General features: G+C 35.9%; 1 protein-coding gene across 1 annotated transcript in view; it reads right to left on the bottom strand.

Annotated features, from left to right (window-relative positions):
• The window catches only part of LOC307152024 (hemicentin-1-like), a 258,180-nt gene that overhangs the window by 216,191 nt on the left and 20,142 nt on the right, over positions 1–21,847 (bottom strand). The window contains exons 3-8 of the mRNA XM_079860382.1: positions 17,410–17,502; positions 16,526–16,593; positions 16,352–16,390; positions 15,543–15,599; positions 1,729–2,106; positions 1,588–1,644 (exon numbers count right to left, since the gene is read on the bottom strand). Of these exons, the coding sequence (XP_079716508.1) occupies positions 1,588–1,644; positions 1,729–2,106; positions 15,543–15,599; positions 16,352–16,390; positions 16,526–16,544 (550 nt within the window). The 5' untranslated portion in view covers positions 16,545–16,593; positions 17,410–17,502. The remainder of the gene's footprint in view (positions 1–1,587; positions 1,645–1,728; positions 2,107–15,542; positions 15,600–16,351; positions 16,391–16,525; positions 16,594–17,409; positions 17,503–21,847) is intronic.

Genomic DNA, 21,847 nt, shown 5'->3' with positions numbered 1-21,847 from the left:
TTGATTTCATCTAAAGCTATGTCTGGAAGTCAGTTGTAGTTCTTTTGTTTCTCTTTGTTGTTTTGTTTCTCAACGATTCTGCTTGTTATCATCAGGTGTCTTCAATAATCGAACAATCATCACTCAATTACTTATTTAATTATCTAATTAACTCTAACACTGCATCAGTGTTACTTTTAACACCCTGCTGGTGGTTCCCATATGAACACCGAGCAGTGTTAATTTAACACCGGGGAATTTACTGTGTATAATGTATTTTACTGGTAGAGTAAGTATTTTATTCTGACACACGCACACATCTATGATACAGAGCAGCGTTTCACAAAAGCATGTAGAGACCATTGGTGTCTTTTGGGAAATGCAGCCCTGGGGCCTCATTTATAAAGCTTGCGTACGCACAAAACGGGGCTGAAAACATGCGTACGCCAGTTCCTGCGCAAAAGGTGGGATTTATAAAGAAAAACTTGACGGGAAAATTTGCGCACCTGCACGCAAACTCTGACCCATGCGTACGAACGTTTTGGAGATGGAGCACTTTGGCGACACCGATGGTGAGCTGGAGTTAAATGTATTTTTGGTCACTTTTATACAGAAAATCTAAAGAAAATTAAACATATACAGAAAGATTATACAAATACAATTTCAATCACCAAACCTGTCACTTGAAGCAAATATCCATTCCTTCTTAAATGTCCGCGGCAGCGAGCGCGTTGAGCCGTTTAGTGAAACTGATGCAAATAACAGTTTAAATAAATAAAATACTTCTGATATAAACATTTATATTAAATATGCCATTCAAATTAATGGAGTTAAACACTTAAACATGAAATCATTACTGAAGTTACAACATTTTTTAAAATTCAATCATTAGAAATATTTGTTGTGGATGCGATTGTTTTTGAACATTGTTCCTGTGGCGTGCTGTGTTTTAATGTTTTAACCACAGAGATATTTGCTTATCATGATAATACCAGATTGTCTGAGAAAATAGTTTTGTGCAAATAATGCCCAAGGCCTATCTGTTTCCATTAAAAATATAAATCAATTAAAAATACAATTCGGCAAGTGGAAAAGATTGAGAAAAACTTTCTCTGAAATGTATTTTACACTATTTGATTTATGTAGGCTCTTCAAAAACAAGACAAGGATAGACAACTACTTGATTTGTATTAATGTAATGTTTCTTGTACCGTTTATATCATTTGCATATGATTATTCATCCACGTGATAACGTTTAAGTTATCACGTGGATGAATAATCATATGCAAATGATATGTAGATGAGGATCTGCATAGTAAAACTAGGCGTTGTAAGCTCCATATATGGTTATTTCGGGTGGAGACGCATGTACGCACAATCTTCCGCTGACTGGGATTTATAAAGTGAATTCTGCGCAGGTTCTGGCGTACGCACGGTTTTATAAGTCTGAATTTTTTTTGCGTACGCCATTTTTGGCTTTCGGGCGCACGTACACTGTTAGTAAGGTTCCTACGCACAGTTTTATAAATGAGGCCCCTGATCTGTAGCCTACATACATTAGAAAACATTCAGAAAATAAGCCAATAGAAACACAGTGTGTAACATTACCAGGTGAGATGGCCACTTGTGTGACAGTTGTAGGGCTGGTGTTAATGCTGCCAGTGTCTGAAAGTTTGGATGAATAGTGATTAATGAACAGAGACACAAATATCATGAGTGTGTAGAAAGAGCTCATGTGAATATAATTACCTGCACAGTATGCAAAATCACAGGTAGGTGGACTAACCAGCTCATAGACATAATAATTGTCTGGACAGGCTTTGACTTTAATGGGTAAAGACGCGTAAGCGCAGCAGTAATTGTCCCAGTGACCGCAGACATCTCGAGTGACGACTCCATCTGTTACCGTTGGGTGTCCACCACGTATCCACAGTGCGATATCAGTGCCACAGCTGTACTCAGCAACACACGTGTCTGGGATATGAGCGCTCATGTTGTTAATGAAGAGACGATACCAGCCGCTCCAGGAGACAGACGTGTCACAGTTGGAGTTATTGTAATGTAAGATATCTGTATTACTGATGGATCTCCATGTATCGTCCAGCACAGTGTAGTTGTAGCAGGGGTCTGCAGAGAGATTAACTTATGAAAATATATTAAGAAATTAACAAGTTTCTGAAAAACATGTTTTATTACAAAATGCAACCAAAAGTGCAGCTTTAGACATTACTTTTCTTCTTCTTCTTCTTCTTTTGCTAATTCAGAGTGATTCATTTCGAACCACTATTTTTTAAATGCATTTATACACTCTTAAAAGAGATGTGTTAAAAAACAACACACAATGATGGTATTTTGATGGTATTTTGACACATGTTGTGTATATGTTTAACACACAATGTGTGTTAAAATGTAACTCTGGATATAATAGCACTGCACAGTAAAAACCCCAATGTTAAATCAACACTGCTCAGAGCACATATGGTCCCACTCTACAGAGTGTTAAAATTAACACTGAAGCAGTGTTGAAGTTAATGAGTTAATTAGTTAACACTGAAGCAGTGTTGAAGTTAATGAGATAATTAAGTGATTAATTAAGTGATGATTGGCCATTAGTGGTGACACCTGATGTTAATAAGCAGACTCACTGAAGGAAAGAGAAACAAGAACAGAAAAAAGAGAAACACAAGAACTACTGACTTTGAACCATTATTGCACTTATTATTTTACCAGTTTGACTTTATTTCTGTCATACATCTACACACGGTCTTATTTAGATTTAACAGAAGTTTAGATGGTAATGTTTTATGGAATGTTTCGTTTCATGTCACCATTATGGTGGTCAGTGGTTGCTTTAGTTGGGCACTTGACCCTTTCCTTTTTAACATTAGTATTTTTCTGGCTGCTCCAACTCTGTGTTTATAAAGCATGTGTTGTGGCAAAAGAAGCTGTGGCTTTGGCTGTGTTTCCTGAAAGCATTGCAAGCCTAATTTGATCGTACAGACCATTTGTTGCAGTTGGTCTGCAATCAAGTTAGGCTTAAGATGCTTTTGGAAATGCAGCCCTGGTTATGATTTGATGATGAATTTACTAGTGACCTGATTCTATGATGGCACACATTATTATAAATTTATTATCCACATGTTTTATACATTTATTCACTACAGTAGCTACTTCCAATAATGTTTTAAAGATCTGAAAGTTTCAAAATCACACACAGACATCAATAATCTACATATGAATCTCAACAATGGTGACAATAAAACAAATGCTTAATGTTGCAATGCATGATGGGAGCCACCAATCAGAACGCATCAATGGCTGACATCATGCATTGCAGTATGAATAAATTATGCAGCTGAATTGTCCTGTAATTTTCATTGTTTTTTCTGTTTGCTTTTATTTTGCTATTGTTTTGTTCTGGCTTTAGTAGCTTGTTTTGTGATGTTCAGAGTTGATCTGTTCATCACTAGTTTGTTTATTGTCACCATTGTTGAGATTCATATGCTGATACTCTATGTCTGTGTGTTTTAACACAAAAACCTTCTGGCACAAAATAAGTTCAAAATTTTTCATATTGCTGTTGGATCTCAAACTGTAGAATCTCAGAGCTACAATCACCAATACTAAAACGAGACATCAAGCATATAGTCAAAGATTTAGACTCTGAATGACATCAGTGAATCAGGACACTACATGATAATGTCATTATCAAAACATATTGTGAGCAGGTCATGTTTTCTCTTGCAGTAACAAATGTGCTTTATAAACACAATGATGGAACAGTCAGAGAAAAACTAATATTAACAAAATGTAAAGTGTCAAGAGCCCAACTAAAGAAAACACTGACCACCAAAATGGTAACTTGAAAAGAAAACTTCCATAAAACATTACCGTCTAAACTTCTGTTGAATCTCAAGAACTTTTGTCGATGTATGACAGAAATAAAGTCAAACTGGTAATAATAAATGCAACCATGTGTAATGACTCGAAGTCAGTTGTAGTTCTTGTGTTTCTCTTTTTTCTGTTATTGTTTTTTCTCTTTCCGTCAATGATTCTGCTTATTAACATCAGGTGTCACCACTAATGGCCAATCACTTAATTAATCACTTAATTATCTCATTAACTTCAACACTGCTTCAGTGTTAACTTAATTATATCATTAACTTCAACACTGCTTCAGTGTTAATTTTAACACTCTGTAGAGTGGGACCATATGTGCTCTGAGCAGTGTTGATTTAACACTGGGGTTTTTACTGTGTGGGTGGAGGAGAGTTTGTGTTTATGAAAAAAATTATAGGTATAATTTATATGGTATCCCATAAAATGCTCTAAAATAAATAAATAAAAATACATTCAAATAAATAAATTAAATCTTAATTCAGGAAAACTTAAAGATTAATGGGTGTTTTTTTGGCAGCCAATCACATTATGCCTCTTTTCCAATGTCTTTTTCAAATGCTGCTTTCACTTGTTATTAAAAAACAGATTAACTTTATTTCTGTCAGACTCTACAGAAGCTCTTATTGAGAGTTAACAGGTTTTGGTGTTGACGATTCAATGAATGTTTCATTTAAAGTCACCAGAATCGTGATTAGTGTCAGCTTTATTTGGGCTCTTGACCCTTGACTCTTCAACGTTAGTTTTTTCTAATTGCAGTAAATGTGTATTTATTTTCACGCATTTGAAACAGCAGAAATAATCATGAGAAAAATATGCTCAGATGATATTATTATCATCATGGACATGTAGGGATGATAAGCTCAGCAAAATTTCAATGTTTGAAAAAGCTTCATGCCGCAATGCATGCTGGGTGCCACCATAGTACAAATCTCATCTATGAATCCCAGCATGCATTGCGGCATGAAGCTTTTCATTTGTCACCATTGTTGAGATTCATACGCTGATTCTTGAGGCCTGTCAGTCTAAATTTAGCTGCAGCTTAAAATTTTTAGAAAACATTTTTTATTATGATGGATAGAATGATGCTGTGTCACAAGATTGTTATAACCAATAGCACATAAATAAATTAAATGCACACCATCCATACACTCATAAACTTGATCAGATCAGCACTTCCTGATTATGACATCATCAAGAAACATCTTATCATATTTTCTCTTAACATAACAAATATATTTTATTAAAATACAGTTAAAGGAGCCAGAGAAAAACTAAAAGCAGAGTAAAGGGTCAAGAGCTCAAATAAAGGAGCCATTAATCACGATTCTGGTGACTTCAATAAAACATTCAATGAAACATCAACATCTAAAACTCAGTTAATTCTCAATAAGAGCTTGTCTATGTAGATTCATGATGTCTAAACCATCCAAATGTTCAAACAAACTCTTTATTAAACGTCACTGGACTCCATAAAAACAAGTTAACAATACGTTGTAACAACATTGGCTATCGAATCATTCGTCGTTGGTTTGAATTAACAAATTTAAATACTCTGTGTTGCTAAAAACATTTCTTCCTGAATACAAAAGCTGGTGCACTTTGAACTCGTGAGTGCAAATCATGCTTCGGCTCCAGCTAGTCGGCGACAAATGGACTTTTACGACACTAATTGCACCTCAGAGACATTCCAAACCCCCTTCCCCTCTCTGGACCACAGAGAGATAACGAAACTTCCTCCTGCTATAGGATAACACTTTACAACACCCCCTGGGAGACTGAGGAGTCATCCCACACACATACATGCATACACACACACACACACACACACACACACCTTTGTATTAGAACTTAGAAATATCATTTTCATATAAGTACAATGCCATTATGCATGTGTGATTAGTTTTGCTTTATAATAGAGGTGTAGTTTTCTAATGTGTAATCTGGAATCAGCATTCAAGATTGTCTGGCAATTGCCTTCCCCCACTTGGTTTTTATTGCCCTAACGGAATGTCAAGCAAACTGAGATTCCAGGAGAGGAGTAGGAATAAAGTGTTAATCCTACATTTATGTATAACCACTTAAGAAATGTATAAACAAGGATTTGATTTTCCCATATCAAATTTGTGTATCTGCAATGTTATCGTGTATTAATCAAAACTTTAAAATGTTTGTAAGATGCATACAAGTATGTAACTTTGTGTATTCCCATAATCTTTCATATGACATGTTTTATATCATTTTAAATCTTGAGACTTAACGGAGTTGAATCTCGATAATAGATTGCAATTATATGATTATTACTATATAAATCATCTTACTAGAGTATTAAGACAACACCATAACTCCCTCGAGTGGGTGTCGCCCCCCAGAGACAAAGGACCTTTTCCCGCTTCAGATCTTTGGACGTTCATTGGTTGTTCGTGCGAACAGAGGCGTCAACCCATATTTTCCATAAAAGACCAACTCAGGAAATCTCAGAGAGCACTTTTACGAACCTTCTTCGCCAGCGAGACCCATATGGCTCCCGTTTAGGGAGCATTCATTCACCGTTTTCGTGAATGAATTTCTCTTTTATTTTCTTGTCTTTTCTTTATTTTCGTCTTTGTTTAGACTCTACCATTCGTTCAGTGAAGCTTCAACTTTAAAGAGACTTGAATCTTCCGCGGCGCGCGCTCCTCTTCTTTAAAGACGTGCACGAGCACTGAAAGAATTCCTGGCTCCAGGGCTCCTATAGGAGTCATCAACTCCGTTTTATTTTCTTTGCTAAGTTTTATTGTCATATTCGTTTCTCCCTCCACAAAGGGAGTTTAACTCTGAATCATGCTTCTGGCAACTTCACGTTCGGTGAACCTTTAAACTTCGCGCGAGTCGGGCTCGCCCCAAAGACACGATGAAACACGCCCAACCTCTTAAGGAGCTTCTTCTTCTTCAGCAAATACAAAGAGAACCATACGCTAGTATTTTGATTTGTGATTTGATGAATCTGATTTCTTGTTTGGTTACTGCCTTTGATTTTGCCATGCTGAGATCATCTCGGTGATCTCTCTCGTCCTGAACTTTAGTTTCACTTTCTCCCTTTCATCCTCTCCCTCTCTCATCTGTTATCCGTTTAGTCTTGTATTTGTCTTTACTGTTTATATTGTTATATGCATACTCATGTAAATTGTAGAACTTGTATTCCTTAGTTCGATGTAGTATTAGTCCAATTATTAAAAACCCATTATATCCTAGATTGTCTCTGTATAAGTGTTCATTTTACAAGTCAATGAAACGAGATCAAGCTACGCTTTACAAATGCGATACTGTTAAGTAACCTACATTTTATAAGAACAAGAAAGTAATTTTCATGGCTAGAAAATATTCTTCGAATTATAAGAAAGAGAGAATTTTGTTGAGAAGTTGATGGAATTAATTTTACGACCAGTTTGCGGGACAAACAACTGTTTAATTGATACATTAATTTCCCTTAAAATTATTCTGATTAATTGATCTGAAAGAGGGACCTTTTGGTATATTAATGATTGAATTATAATTCATTGTAATTGAACATTGATGTATACGAATGGGTCTAAATTTCAGCTTCAATAATTTATTAATATTGTAAGAATATAGATGAATCAACCCGATTCATAATTTTGATTCCCTATAATCATTTGAGCTAAGTCATATTCCTTACAACGTTTCAGTGTTCGTCCAAACACTCAGTTGTAAAAACACAGGCAAATACACACCGACTACAGTCACATGTGACGCATATCTGACACAAGTTGTGTAACTTTAACACATTAGTGTGTAAAAGGTTTCAACACACTCCCTGTGTTAAGAACAATAACACACTGGTTGAGTTAAAAGTAACACAAAATGTGTTGTCCTTAACTTGACACACAGGTTGTGTTGTTTTTAACACATCGGTTTTAACCCTCTGAGGTCGGCAATCACGCCAGCGTGATTTGCTCGGTTTTTTTTTTTATCAGTTCAAACGAGAGTCCAAATACTCTGTTGACTTTGATCTTACAAACCAGTTTCATACATCAGTCTCTCCTGTTAAGTGTGTATTATTTTTGTGTATACTCACAATAAAAACAAAGTGTTGTGCTTTTTGCCAAATAAAGAAAAATAAACATGATGGGAGTTCTGCTTTCTCTCTGTCAATGAAGTCAATCCTGAAACGCGTCCGAAAATGAACCATAACTCAGCGAATACTCAGTCAAACAGGCATACAGACACACAGGCATGAAGCTTGAATTCTCTTCTTCAAAATTAGGTAATTTTTATAAAAAACAAATATTCTCAGTTTATGTAATCCGTACGAAAAGAGCGAGATGTCAGTCGTTCTCATCTCATCTAATTATTTTTAATGTGACCCCACCCACGGAGAGCGCGCGCTATTCAAACGCAAATGACTGAGGTAATCCACGCAAACCTGTGACGCCCCCATATCAGCTCGAGAAAACACAAGTTTATTCAGATCATTACTTGTTTACACCGTCTCGCAGCGCTGTGATGAATAATAATAATGGAAAATGTACCTCAGAAGTGCGGGTATTTCGAGGAGCAAGGATCCGACTGAGCTGAGGAATACTGCAGTAAGTTTATTTCCTTCTCAAGTGAATCGTGTTTCTGTTTGTGATGAATGAACGGCAGAGATGCGCGCTGTTTAAATTTGAATCGCGTTTCTGACTGTGTGTGAATGAATGATGATGTTTTAGCAAACTGTATTGCTGTACTGAGATGAGTAAAAATCGACTGAAATATGTTTAAATAAAATGTAGGCTATTAGTATTGCAACGTATTAAACTGCAAATTAACATTTATATGCCCTAATATTTCATATAAACAACGTTACAGTCAGGCGAAATATGAAAGACAACATTTTGTTGACTAGATTTGGGTACAGTTTTTACTGTAGAATATACTGCCACATCAAATAAGCTTTTGTTTAGCAATTTCTGCTCATATGATATATATATATATATATATATATATATATATATACAGTGCTATGCATAAGTTTAGACACCCATGCTAAAGTTGACTAAAAAGAGGAATAAAAAATCATCTTTTGGAAACTGAACTTAATGCCTTAATTAAAAAAATTAGGAAAAATCCAACCTTTAAGGACACCAATTTTCTTTGTGAATGAATAATGTATCGTAAATAAATAGATGTTCTTCCTTAAAATACAGGGTGCATAAGTTTGGACACCCCTATGTTAAATTCCCATAGAGGCAGGCAGATTTTTATTTTTAAAGGGTAACTAAACCCTAAACCAACTTTTTTTATTTAATGATCTGTAAGAATGAGGCTTTATTAGTGCTGTTCATTGATTCAAGTAACTTTTTTGACATTTGGGTATAAAGTGTTTTAATTTTACAATATATGGTGTAAAAACGTCTGAGTGCTGCCCTCTTAAGGTTGAACGGTGGCTACTGCAGTTGAATTTTCCTATTGGATGTTGCGGTGGCAAGTGACGTAAAAGGTGGCAGGTGACGTCAGCAGGTTCAAGCTCTACCACGCCCCTGGTACGAGCTCACCACGCCCTTGGTATGAGCTAGCGTAGATTTATCTGTGTACAGTGGTCAGGAGGGTACGTACTAGGTTGCTGGTTGCAACAGCACTGCTGGACTGCATAACTTTCCAGCAGACTTGGAAAATAGGCGCCAGTGTTTGCATGCACTTGGCCTGGAAGACCGTGAGTGTTAAACCAGCATTTTCGCGGGATTGCTTCTCCAACGCAATAGAGTTGGAAATGGGCTTCTCCACACAGCTCGCGCTGAAAAGCGAAGCAGTGACAAACGCTGCTCCTCCTGCATGGACTCCACCACCGCAGCGGCGTCTTGATGTGAGTGATCATATATATTTTAATCACAATTTATGGTTAGGCTAAAGTTAATCCTCTGGGGTCGACAAACGCGTCGGCGCATTTTCCTGGATTTTTTCACATAGCGGCAAAATATGAATATGCCTATATAGAGAGCGCGCGCTATTGACATCAACTTGATAAAAACAGAGAATGACGGGCTCTGATAAAACTCATCAGATGCATGTACTTTACGTTGTCTTGCGACCCTGTGAGCAAACTCCATTTTAGAGTCTGACAGCAGGTCTCAGGTGCACGCCCCCCCCCCCGCTCACGGTTCGTCCCCTCTATCTCCGCTGGGGTCTGCCCACTTTTCTAGCATTTTTCAAATATTGACAGTGGGTGGAGTCAGGCTCTGACCAGGGGTTTAGTTACCCTTTAAGTATTTTTTTTTATTTTTTATTTTAGGATACTATGCATCCTGATAAAGTTCCCTTGGCCTTTGGAATTAAAATAGCCCCACATCATCACATAGCCTTCACCATACCTAGAGATTGGCATGGGGTACTTTCCATAAGATCATCTCTCAATGCAAATCAAACTAGCTATTAGGCTAACTGAAATAAAACCATGCCAATCTCTAGGTATGGTGAAGGGTATGTGATGATGTGGGGCTATTTTAATTCCAAAGGCCAAGGGATCTTTATCAGGATGCATAGTATCCTAATTTTTTTTTTTTTTTAAATACTTAAAAATAAAAATCTGCCTGCCTCTATGGGAATTTAACATAGGGGTGTCCAAACTTATGCACCCTGTATTTTAAGGAAGAACATTTATTTATTTATGATACATTATTCATTCACAAAGAACATTGGTGTCCTTAAAGGTTGGATTTTTCCTAATTTTTTAAATTAAGGCATTAAGTTCAGTTTCCAAAAGATGATTTTTTATTCCTCTTTTTAGTCAACTTTAGTATGGGTGTCTAAACTTATGCATAGCACTGTATAATACTATTTTTGTCAAAAATAAAGTCATCAACTAAGATGTTAGCTGTTCCAATGTTGGCTATATTCAAACTAATGAATACATATGATACAATGTAGGCCTATAATCATTTTTTTTTTTTTTTTTTACAAAGAAAGAGTACACTTGAAATATTGTTGAAATTGTAATTATTGTTGTAATTGTAACCTTTTTAATAAAATAGCAAAACATATTTACAAGATAGATGTAAGCAAAATCTTAAATGGTCAATATAAGTCTTCTTCTAAATATATCTTTTGTCCTTGCATTCATTCTTGTGGCTCATGTCAGTGTCACACCTGAATGAATGGCTCATTATGCAAGTAATTACGCATAATGTGTGGGACATTGTATTCTCAGGTGTAAACCACTCCTCCTTCACGCCCCCCTCGCATATTGGCTTTCCAAGCAAAACCTGTCTTACACAATTTAAATCAATGTATTGTTTTATGTGAACGACAAAGCAAGACTTTTTTCACATAATTTTGAAGCCAGAACTCGAAGCGACAACATCCATTAGTCAAAAGTCTTGTGGACACATATTTAGTATGAGTTTTGTGGTCTTATTTCAGCAACTTTCATTTTTATTTTTTTCAATAACCACGCATAAACATTATTCTCTTAAAAATACAAACATCTACATACATGTTGCTCACATATTATGGTAGCCCTGTTTGTGCTATATAGAGTGAATTTACACCTTTGCCATTATCATGTTTATAAATAACTGAAAAAAGCACAAATGTCAGGGCATGTCAAAACATCCCAAGGGCCCCAAAAACACCTTAGACCCCAGAGGGTTAAGAGTGTAGGATTATTTAAACATCAATGCGTCTTAAAGAAAAATACATTTTAGACAAATTACCAAGTTTTCAGCGGGGATCATGGGTCATAAACTAACATTAAATATCAGCTTACAGCATCTGATTATATTTTCTCTTGCTGTTCTCACCACAACAAACAGATACAGCTGCCTGAGAAAAACTAATGTTAAAAAGTCAAGAGCCTGACTAAAGCACACACTGATCGCCACAATGGTGACATCAAACCAATCATTTATTTAATGAACAATCCAGCAAACTCACTGTGAAACTTTCACCAAAAGCTAACATCCCAAGTGAAGCTAACACACTGGCAGGACGGTGTCTTGTTACAGTTTTACGATCAAAAAGAATTTGGCCGCATGTGCAAGAGAGAGACAATGGGAAGAAACAATCTTCCATGCAGACTTCGCTGCATTAATCAGAGACGAACTGAGCTAGAAATGAACGTGCATCCCATAAACTGTGTGAATGAGTGTGATGTTTTGTGTACTATTATGTATATACTTTGATATATATTTGATTATACAACCAAAACGGGACTCTCACCTAATTCTCGCTGAGAAGGAGATATAAACCCTATTACTCCTATGTATTCTATGTATAACCTCTTGAGAAATAAGTAGACATGTATCTAATTCTCCCACCGCATGATTTTCAGACTTTGTTGCATACTATGGTTTACCAAAATCAGATGTGTGGCGTATTTGGTCTCTATAAACTCCAATCTGCGTCCCCAATTTGTCCCAAAAGACCCCTTCTCCCCCACTGGGCCCTGCAGGCCTCTGCAGGCCGAGTCAGACTGCCTTTCCTAAATCCAACCAAGAAGGAAACGGACAACTCTTGTCTTAAGGATGCCGTGCGGTCCAGCGTGGCCTCAACAGGCCCAGGGCAGGAGGCTTCGAAGCATCCAGGACATGTGCACACTCCAGCATCAAGGACAACCTCAGGAGTTCAGTGACTTCATTCAACACGGACGAAGTCCTTCGCAACTCTCACCATGTGCTCTTCGTGTCCTGCCGGCCCAGAGCGTGTAGGCCACAATCTGCACTCCAGCCATGAGAACAGTGACAATACAAGTTCATCCTATCTCCTTCATCCAACGGAGAAGAAACGATTGCAACTCATACAGTGACATTTGACACTCAAGGACCCAGCGACGAATCTAGTATTCAACCACTTCAAGAATTGACCATGCAAGGTATAAATTTAATGAGGTGCTCTGAAATAAGCTGATGGTTATTTTCATACTAAAATAGATCTTGCTCCATAGTTCTATTTCCTGTTTCCGGTTCCACATCACTCACCCCCACTCACATACATACTACCTATGCATGTATGTATGCATGTATGAATGTATGTATGTTTGTTTAGTGTTAGTTATGTTTGTGAGTTAGTTAATAAAACTTGTGCACAATTATGAATTTGATTTCTGATCCTCTGTTTGCATACAAAGTCCCTTTTACGATCATGATTTTGTTACATGCTCTAATTGCGGTACATGAGAAGGAATAATTATTTTTCAGTGACCCTGAAAGATACACTTTTCTTAGAATAAATGAATAATCGAAGAGTTCGTTGGAACTGATTAATTGATTGTAATATTAATTTGGCTTACCCCAAAGTTAATCTAATTAACTGACCCAAATATTAATAATTAATCATAATTGGTAATTATGGATTATTATTAATATTTCCCCTTTGAGCTAATTTGTTACAGTATGTTAACCCTGAAATGAGGGAAACTCTGAGTTTTCTGTTTCAGAATGGGAGGTACTGCTTACTGAGAAAGCAGAGTAAGTCAAGCCCGTTTCTGAAAGAGAGGTAACTTATACTCAGAGTCAGTTACCATGGTAACTTACTCTGTGAACCTAACCTGGTCGGGAGCAGGTTTTCTTCGGTAAACCCAGAGTTTCTATCGGTCTCCTCCCCTTTTTTAAAGAGGAAGTGCTGTTTAAACACCTCATTCATTCTTTCAGTACATTTTTATTAATACAATTAATCTTTTATTAATAAATAAAATATTGCTATTTTTAATGTTTTTTTTTTATAAGATGTAGTCTATATAACTCCTTAACTGGCAACTGAACATATAGTAGATTAGAGTTACATAATGTAGTTCTAAACAAATTCTACAGAATTAAATTGTGGCATTTACTGAAAATCACTGAACTGTGTTGATCTGTGCAACAGAAGTTGATGGACCGTCCTCTTGCTGTTCTTCCACACTCTGGGGGCGTGGGGAGAGATAAGAATACCCGTTTATACTTAGATTTAACCTTAGATTCTGTAGGCTACTCCACATAAAAATGTGAAATAATCAGAATGTGTAGATTGTTTGATGTGTAGACACATAATATTAACATTACCTCTGTAGGCCTCTAAAATAGCCTATATAAAAAATAACACATATGTAAACCTCTTACATTTTATGAAGGCCCTTGGATCTTCGGGAGTCACTCTGAAGTCCCTCCAGGAATTCCCTCAGCCAAAAATGCTGTTGCACTGCTAGACACTGGATGCTATTTAGTTATTTAATATGTCAAATGTAAAGTCAGGTAGCCTACACCCATGATGTGCTCAAGCCTTACTTGATTGAATTATGTTTTTATATTTAATTTTCAGCTGCTGCCATGTTCTTTTAAAACCTGCAGGATTGCCCCTACATGAAAATTAAAATTAGGTTGAATAACATACTGTTCTTTCAGTTTCACCTCAGATATTATAACAGTTGGGTAAGTTACTTGTATTACTAAGTACAAATGACATCTTCAACAGTGTAATTAGATTAATGTAATAATGACTATCTCTAGAAAGTATTGGTCTACTTATTACTAAATCAACCTCAACCACTTGAACAATACAAGGAGAGACAAGAAACTGCACTTTTAATGCTTTCAAATAAACAATATACAGTTGCATGAATTATTCTTGAATTGACCAAAGTGTGTAGAGGGAGAAGGTTACATTAAAAATATACCTTTTAAAAATGTATGTTAAATATACAGAATTGTTCTATAGTCTAATGCAATTGCATCAGATTTTACTTTAAATTACAGATGAATTAAGAGTAATCCCTTTAATTAAATTACAGTATTAATTTTCTAATACTGTAAAATTACAGTAATAATGCCCGTACTGGTGAGAAATATGAAGACCTCTTTTTTGTCTGGCGCTGTTGCCATGGTGACTCATAATATCTGTGCTCCATTGATAATGGCTTTTTATAGTTGTGGTGCAACTCTTAACTCAGAGTCAGCCAACTCAGAGTTGATTGAACTAACTAATTTCAGCTGTTCTGAAACCAAAAACTCAGAGTTTCCCATCTCAGGGTAAGTCAACTCAGAGTTCAAGTTTCAACTCAGAGTTGGTTGAACCTCCTTATTGAAACGGGCCCCAGATCTTTAGAGATGTAATGCACAATCATTATTCAATCACTTAATTATCTCATTACCTCCAACACTGATTAAGTGTTACATTAAACAGACTGTAGTGTGCACACTAAGCAGTGTTCATTTCATCTGGGCAAACCCATGTGGGGCCTACATGGAAACTGAGGACAAAACTGGCTGGGTCCCAGTTAGATAGCCCAGGTCAAACCCATTTGGGCCCCACATGGCTGTGCTGGCTGGGTTTCTGCTCACATGCTCTGATAATAATAGCGCTGTAGCACTACTCTATTTTGATAAGCGTTTAACAAATCTGTTAAATCTGATTCTGTTCAGAACTGAATGAAGAATAAGATATTCATATTTAATATTTTCATATAGGCCTATTTCCTGTCCAATTTTTGTGTGTTACTTTATTTCATTTGCTATATCTACAGGTTCACAGGTTATATCTACAGACAGTTATACTTCAATAAATCCTTGTTTTTTTAGGTTGGTTGAAATCAGTTTAATCAGTAATCTTAAATCATGTATTTCATTTCCACATTTCAACCAGTTATTGTAGATGTTTCCACATGAAGTACATTTTCTAAGTTGAAATGACAAAACTTTTTTTTCAGTGTACATTACCTATTGCAGTCGTCGCCGATGAGACAGATGACAAGGCCAAGTACAGTCTTAAGACATCTAAAAAATAATTATAAATACAAATGAATCAACATGTTTAGGACACAATAAAATAGAAATAAACATATATAAATATAAGCTTGTACTTAAAATAATAGTTCACCCAAAAATGAAAGTTCTGTCATCATGACTTTTTCTTTCACAGAATATTGTATTGTCTATCTTAGAAATTATTATTATTCACACACATCTTTTCCACTTAATGAAACTCTCAAGCCTTTTCTGTTCAAACTACCAAAAAGCACCATTGCAGCTCTACAGTCTCTATATGAAGTATGATGTGTGTGTTGATATAAAAAGCTAAGATTGCAAAACTAAAATAAACACTGATTCAATAAAAACCAAACATTTTCAATAAATCATTAACATCTACAGAAAAAAAAGTCAGTCTGGTTTGAAATAGAGATTTCATTTTTTTCCAGTTGATTTCACATTAAGCTGTGGTTGAAGTCAGTTGTAGTTCTTTTGTTTCTCTTTTCTTCAGTGATTCTGCTTGTTATCATCAGGTGTCTTCAATAATCAAACAATCATCACTCAATTAATCATTTAGTTATCTCATTAACTCTAACACTGCTTCTGTGTTTCTTTGAACACTCTGCTGGAGTTTCTCTTATGAACACTGAGCGATGGTAATTCAACACCGGGGAATTTACTGTGTGAAGTGACGTGAAGGATAAACCAGATCTGATTCACTGGTCATTACATCAGCATACAGACAAAAAATAAAAAAAATAAACACTGTTTAGACTTACACAGAATAACAGAGATGAGAGGATGAGTTTTTATAAAACCTGAAATATGAAGAAAAAGTCAATAAAAAATACTGAAAGTCTGAGTCTGTGAAAACTACATTCATCATGTGTTCACAGTTCATAAGGTTTTTGGGGCGATGAGAGGCAACCTTTAAACACAAGAAGATTACTCACCTTTATGTAAGGAAACCATTGTCAGTTTATTTCTGTTTACCCACAAACCAGTTCAGAGGACGAGTTTCCTTTACAGATAGAGAATAAACAAATTAGCCATTGCACTGACGCATGACTTATAAAAAGCTGTTTTCTCTTTGTTTCAAAGACACATGTTAAACATTCCACAGCATTTGATTTTGGATCAGAGTTCAAATTGAGACTTTTAACCCTCTGGGGTCTGAGCTGTTTTCTGGGCCCTGGAGGTGTTCTGACATGCTCTGACATTTGTGCTTATTTCTGTTACTTGTGACATTTTCATGGCTAAAGTCTAATTACACTGTATTCAACACAAACTCTGCTACAATAATATATCAGCAGCATGTGTGTAAAAGTTTGTAGTTTTGAGATAATGACATTTATGCGTGGTTTGTGAAAATACAAAAAAAAATTCTCACTGAAATAAGGTCATGAAACCCATACTGATTATTTCTTCACAAGACTTTTGAAAATTGTATGACGTAGCCTAGAATATTTGCTGCAAAACTATGTGAAAATCACCCTGACTGCTCATTCAGATAAGACAATATATTGATTTAAACTTTTTACGACGTGTTTTGTGTGACAAAGTTTTATGCGGGAGCTCATTAATATGTAAGCTTTTCACACCTGAGAAAATACAAAGACCCTCCCCTAACGGCCCTATTAGGAGCTAACAGGCCCTGTCATTCTGAGCAACCTTGCACAAAGAATGAGATTTAAAAAAGAATGGCTTTTAGATTGTTTGATTTATTTACAACACAACATAATCCAAAGATACACAACAAATGACAAAAAAGCACTCATTGAAACCAATGATCCAAAGACAGAGACCTTTGTGCCATCCCTAAAAACATTGTACATACCTTTTTTTTCCAAGGTGTTTGATTTTCACTTTACCAGGTTCATGTACAGAGACTCATGTAAATGTTGAAGTCAGCAGGAGTGGCATCTGGGCCCTGAAAAAAAAAAAAGTGAACATACTGATATCAAGAGAAAGGCCTGCACGATTTTGGGAATACATTTTAGATTTTTCTGGTTAAAATTGCTTTTTAAAATTCACAGAATACACACACACACACACACACACACACAAATGTTTCCAACAATATATAATATAATGAACACCAGGTTTGTTGTGCCTTGTAGGCATAGGCTATGCGCAGTGCTGCATAAAATAATAATAACAATAAACATAGCAGCCTATAAATCTTCCAAAATATTTCAGTAATAACTAAGCTAGAGAAAAATATATTGATTATCATGTTACTTCAAATGTTTCCATTCGTTATGATGATATGAAATGAGATAATAGTAAAAACATGAAGCCGTTTGGTGCGTTTTGCTTTTCGAATGTATCAAATATGATACATTCAAACGCGATCGCGCTCAAATATAAAACATTATGGTTACCATATACATATCTACGTTTGAGCAGATATCCACGAACACAGTAACAGTAAACATGGGTCTAAATATTATAATATTCACCATATATCTAGCAACAGTTCAACTGCAATGTGAAATTTATGCAACAATAGTGTTTTGCTGCTTTGTTTTTGAGGTAATGAGCGCGATCGCATTCCATGTGGAAATTTGCATGTGAATCTCTTTTGCGCGAGTGGGCGTGCTCAAATTAAAAATAATTAGGAAGCGTTTGAGAAGCTGGACATCTTGTTGGTTTTATACAAATTACTTAAACAGAGAATATTTGTTTTCAGTTTGAATCCGATCATTTAAAAGTACACACTTAAATGTTTGTAAAGGTATATGGCTCATAAATGTGTGACAAGTATTCGCTGAGTTTTGTTTCAGTTTATAGACGTGCTCAAGAAAAAAAAGTTCACCGCGACGGAGAGGCAGAACGCACACCCTGTTTATTTTCTTTATTTTACAAAAGCACAATGTTTTGATTTGATTGTAAGTGGACACATACAAAAGTAGAAATATCACAGATTCTTTTTTTATATTTCTTTTTTCTGTATCACTGTATGACCATAAATGACGGAGTAATTTAAGTTTATAGTGCTACAATGTGAAGAAAATCCAGCAAAACGCAGGGGGCGCGTTTGCCGACCTCAGAGGGTTAAAACCGTTATTGTAAAGCACAATGCAATAAAGGATGAAACAACTGGATCAATTTCTCATATTTTATGAGGTGGCTATTGGCTAATTCGTACGAATGACCAACCCCTGACCCCGCCCTTAAACCTACCACTGACCTACCCCTAAACCTACCCCTGACTCCACCCCAAAACCTACCACTGACCAGCCCCTAAACCTACCCCTGACTCGGCCCCTAAACCTATCCCTGACCCCGCCCCAAAACCTACCCCTCACTGGCGTTTAGACAAATCAGTCATCGTATTAAATAATGCTCTGTTGTTTTCCTAGAAATTAAGAATCACAAGTGCTCTGGAGTTATTCATGAAGTTTCATCCTTCAAAATGTTAGTAAGAGTCCTGACCTGGTAAAAGCCCAATGTGTGTTAAAATGTAACTCTGGATATAATAGCACTGGGTGGAGGAGAGTTTGTGTTTATGGAAAAAATTATTGGTATATTTTAAATGGTATCCCATAAAATACTCTAAAATAAATAAAACAATACATTCAGATAAATAAATTAAATCTTAATTCATGAAAAGATTAACGGGTGTTTTTTTGCAGCCAATCACATCATGCCTCTTTTTCAAGTGCTGCTTTCACTTGTTATTAATAACCAGATTGACTTTATTTCTGTCAGACTCTACAGAAGCTCTTATTGAGAGTTAACAGGTTTTGGTGTTGACGATTCATTGAATGTTTCATATAAAGTCACCAGAATCGTGATTAGTGTCAGCTTTATTTGGGCTCTTGACCCTTGACTCTTCAATATTAGTGTTTTCTGATCACTGTAAATGTTTTTTTACTTTGACACATTTAAAACAGCACAAATAATCATGAGAGAATGAAATATGCTCTGATGATAATATTATCATCATGGACATGTAGGGTTGTTAAGTTCAGCAAGAGTTCAATATTTAAAAGATTAATGTAATATTTAAAAAAATATTTTTAAAAGGATTAGCATATTACAATTACCTTAAAATTAGTTCTTAAATACACAGTTCGTACAGAACCTTACAGGCTATAGTATCAAACAGACATCAAGAATCAGCACATGAATCTCAACAATGGTGACAAACGAAAAGCTTCATGCCACAATGCATGCTGGGTGCCACCATAGTACAAATCTCATCTATGACTCCCAGCATGCATTGCGGCATGAAGCTTTTCGTTTGTCACCATTGTTGAGATTAATATGCTGATTCTTGAGGTCTGTATTTGACTAGTTTCTGTTGAAGCTTAACATTTTTAGAAAACATTTTATATTATGATGGATAGAATGATGTAGTGTCACAAGATTGTTATAACTAATAGCAAATAAATAAATTAAATGCGCATCATCCATATACTCAAAAACTTGATCAGACCAGCACTTGCTGATTATGACATCATCAAGAAAAATCTGATCATATTATCTCTCACCATAACAAATATATTTTATTAAAATACAGTTAAAGCAGCCAGAGAAAAACTAAAAGAAGAGTAAAGGGTCAAGAACTCAAATAAAGGAGCCATTAATCACGATTCTGGTGACTTCAAATAAAACATTCAATGAAACATCAACATCTAAAACTCAGTTAATTCTCAATAAGAGCTCGTCTATGTAGATTCATGATGTCTAAAACATCCAAATGTTCAAACAAACTCTTTATTAACCCATTTAATCCCAAATTTTTCCCAGAGATGAAATTTATGAGTTTGTGTGGTATTTGCAAGTATAGTAAACAATCAATGTCAATAATGTAAAAAAATATTTGAAAAGTCCATGAAAATAAGAGTTTTATCTCTGGTCACAATTGTGACTGGTGGTAGAACACAGGGAGTCTAAGTCTATGGGGTATATAATAAATTAAAAATCTCCAGAAATTAGTTTGAAGACAGAATTAAATTGTTGAAGTGATTTATTCGATTAACAAATAGTTAAACATTGTCTGGCCCAGTTTAAAAAATGACAAAATAGCAATCCTATGCAGCAACATGGCACAAATATTTTAATTAAATTATGATGAAATAATAAATTATAGGAAATTGCTTAGAATGCAATCATTATAAATGATGCAAAATACTTAAAATTACAAAATGAAAAGAAAAAAAACGTACAGAAATAAAATAATAAATTAAAATAAGCAAATTAAAATAAACAAATGATTAAAAATGAGCCTATGGTAGGAAACATGTAACAATGCCAAGGAACATGTAACAATTCATGAATAACAGGAAAGCATCACAAAAATTATCAATCAACAGTCACAACTGTGTGCTGGTGTGGAACTCATTATATATCACCTTCCTAAAGAAATAACAGTGGAATTATATATTTTTTTAAAAATCACAACTGTGTCCTGCCTACCTGTGTTTATCAGCCAGTGGGCAACACCATCAAACCTGGGTATATCAGTCACAGCAGCTGACATTGAGGATGGCCTCCCTTGTCCTTTTGGTGCAGTACCAAATATTTTCAGGAGACTTTGGGCAACTACTTGCTGAAATCCAAGGAGATCATAGTCACAATTCATGACATCTCTGTGGAACAGCCAACTGTTGACCACAGCACTGTGTAGAGTCCAGGCATGTCATGCTTGAAGTTGCATCCACCTGGAACACCAGCTTGTTCAGCCAAACCCATCACTACACTGGGCCCATGACCTAACCCAGTCTCTGGAAGACAGAGCATATCCAGCTCCAGCAGCCATATCACCCTGTAGCCCAAGGGTGGTCTCCCACTGAACCTAAGCAGGGCTGAGGCTGGTTAGTACCTGGATGGGAGGCCTCCTGAGAAAACTAGGAGTTGGTGCTGGAGGAGGTGTTAGTGAGGCCAGCAGGGGGCGCTCACCCTGTGGTCTGTGTCGGTCCTAACACCCCAGTGTAGTGACAGGGACACTACTGCCAAAGAGCACCGTCCTTCGGATGAGAATAACGGTGCTCAGAGAGTCACTCTGGGGTCATTAAAAATCCCCCTTCCATATGTGAAGCGCTTTAAGTACCCAAGTGCTTTATAAATGTAACAAATTATTAATTATTATTATTATTATTATTAAGTAAATCCAAAACTTGACTTAAAGTCAGTCTGAAAGAGAGTTCATAAAAATTAGGGATGTCCCGATCAGGTTTTTTTGCCCTCGAGTCCGAGTCCGAGTCATTTGATTTTGAGTATCTGCCGATACCGAGTCCCGATCCGATACTTAATACATAAAAAAA

The sequence above is a fragment of the Squalius cephalus genome (assembly GCF_949319135.1).
Source record: "Squalius cephalus genome assembly, chromosome: 2".
Classification (NCBI taxonomy): domain Eukaryota; kingdom Metazoa; phylum Chordata; class Actinopteri; order Cypriniformes; family Leuciscidae; genus Squalius; species Squalius cephalus.
This window is presented reverse-complemented; position numbering and strand designations above follow the sequence as displayed.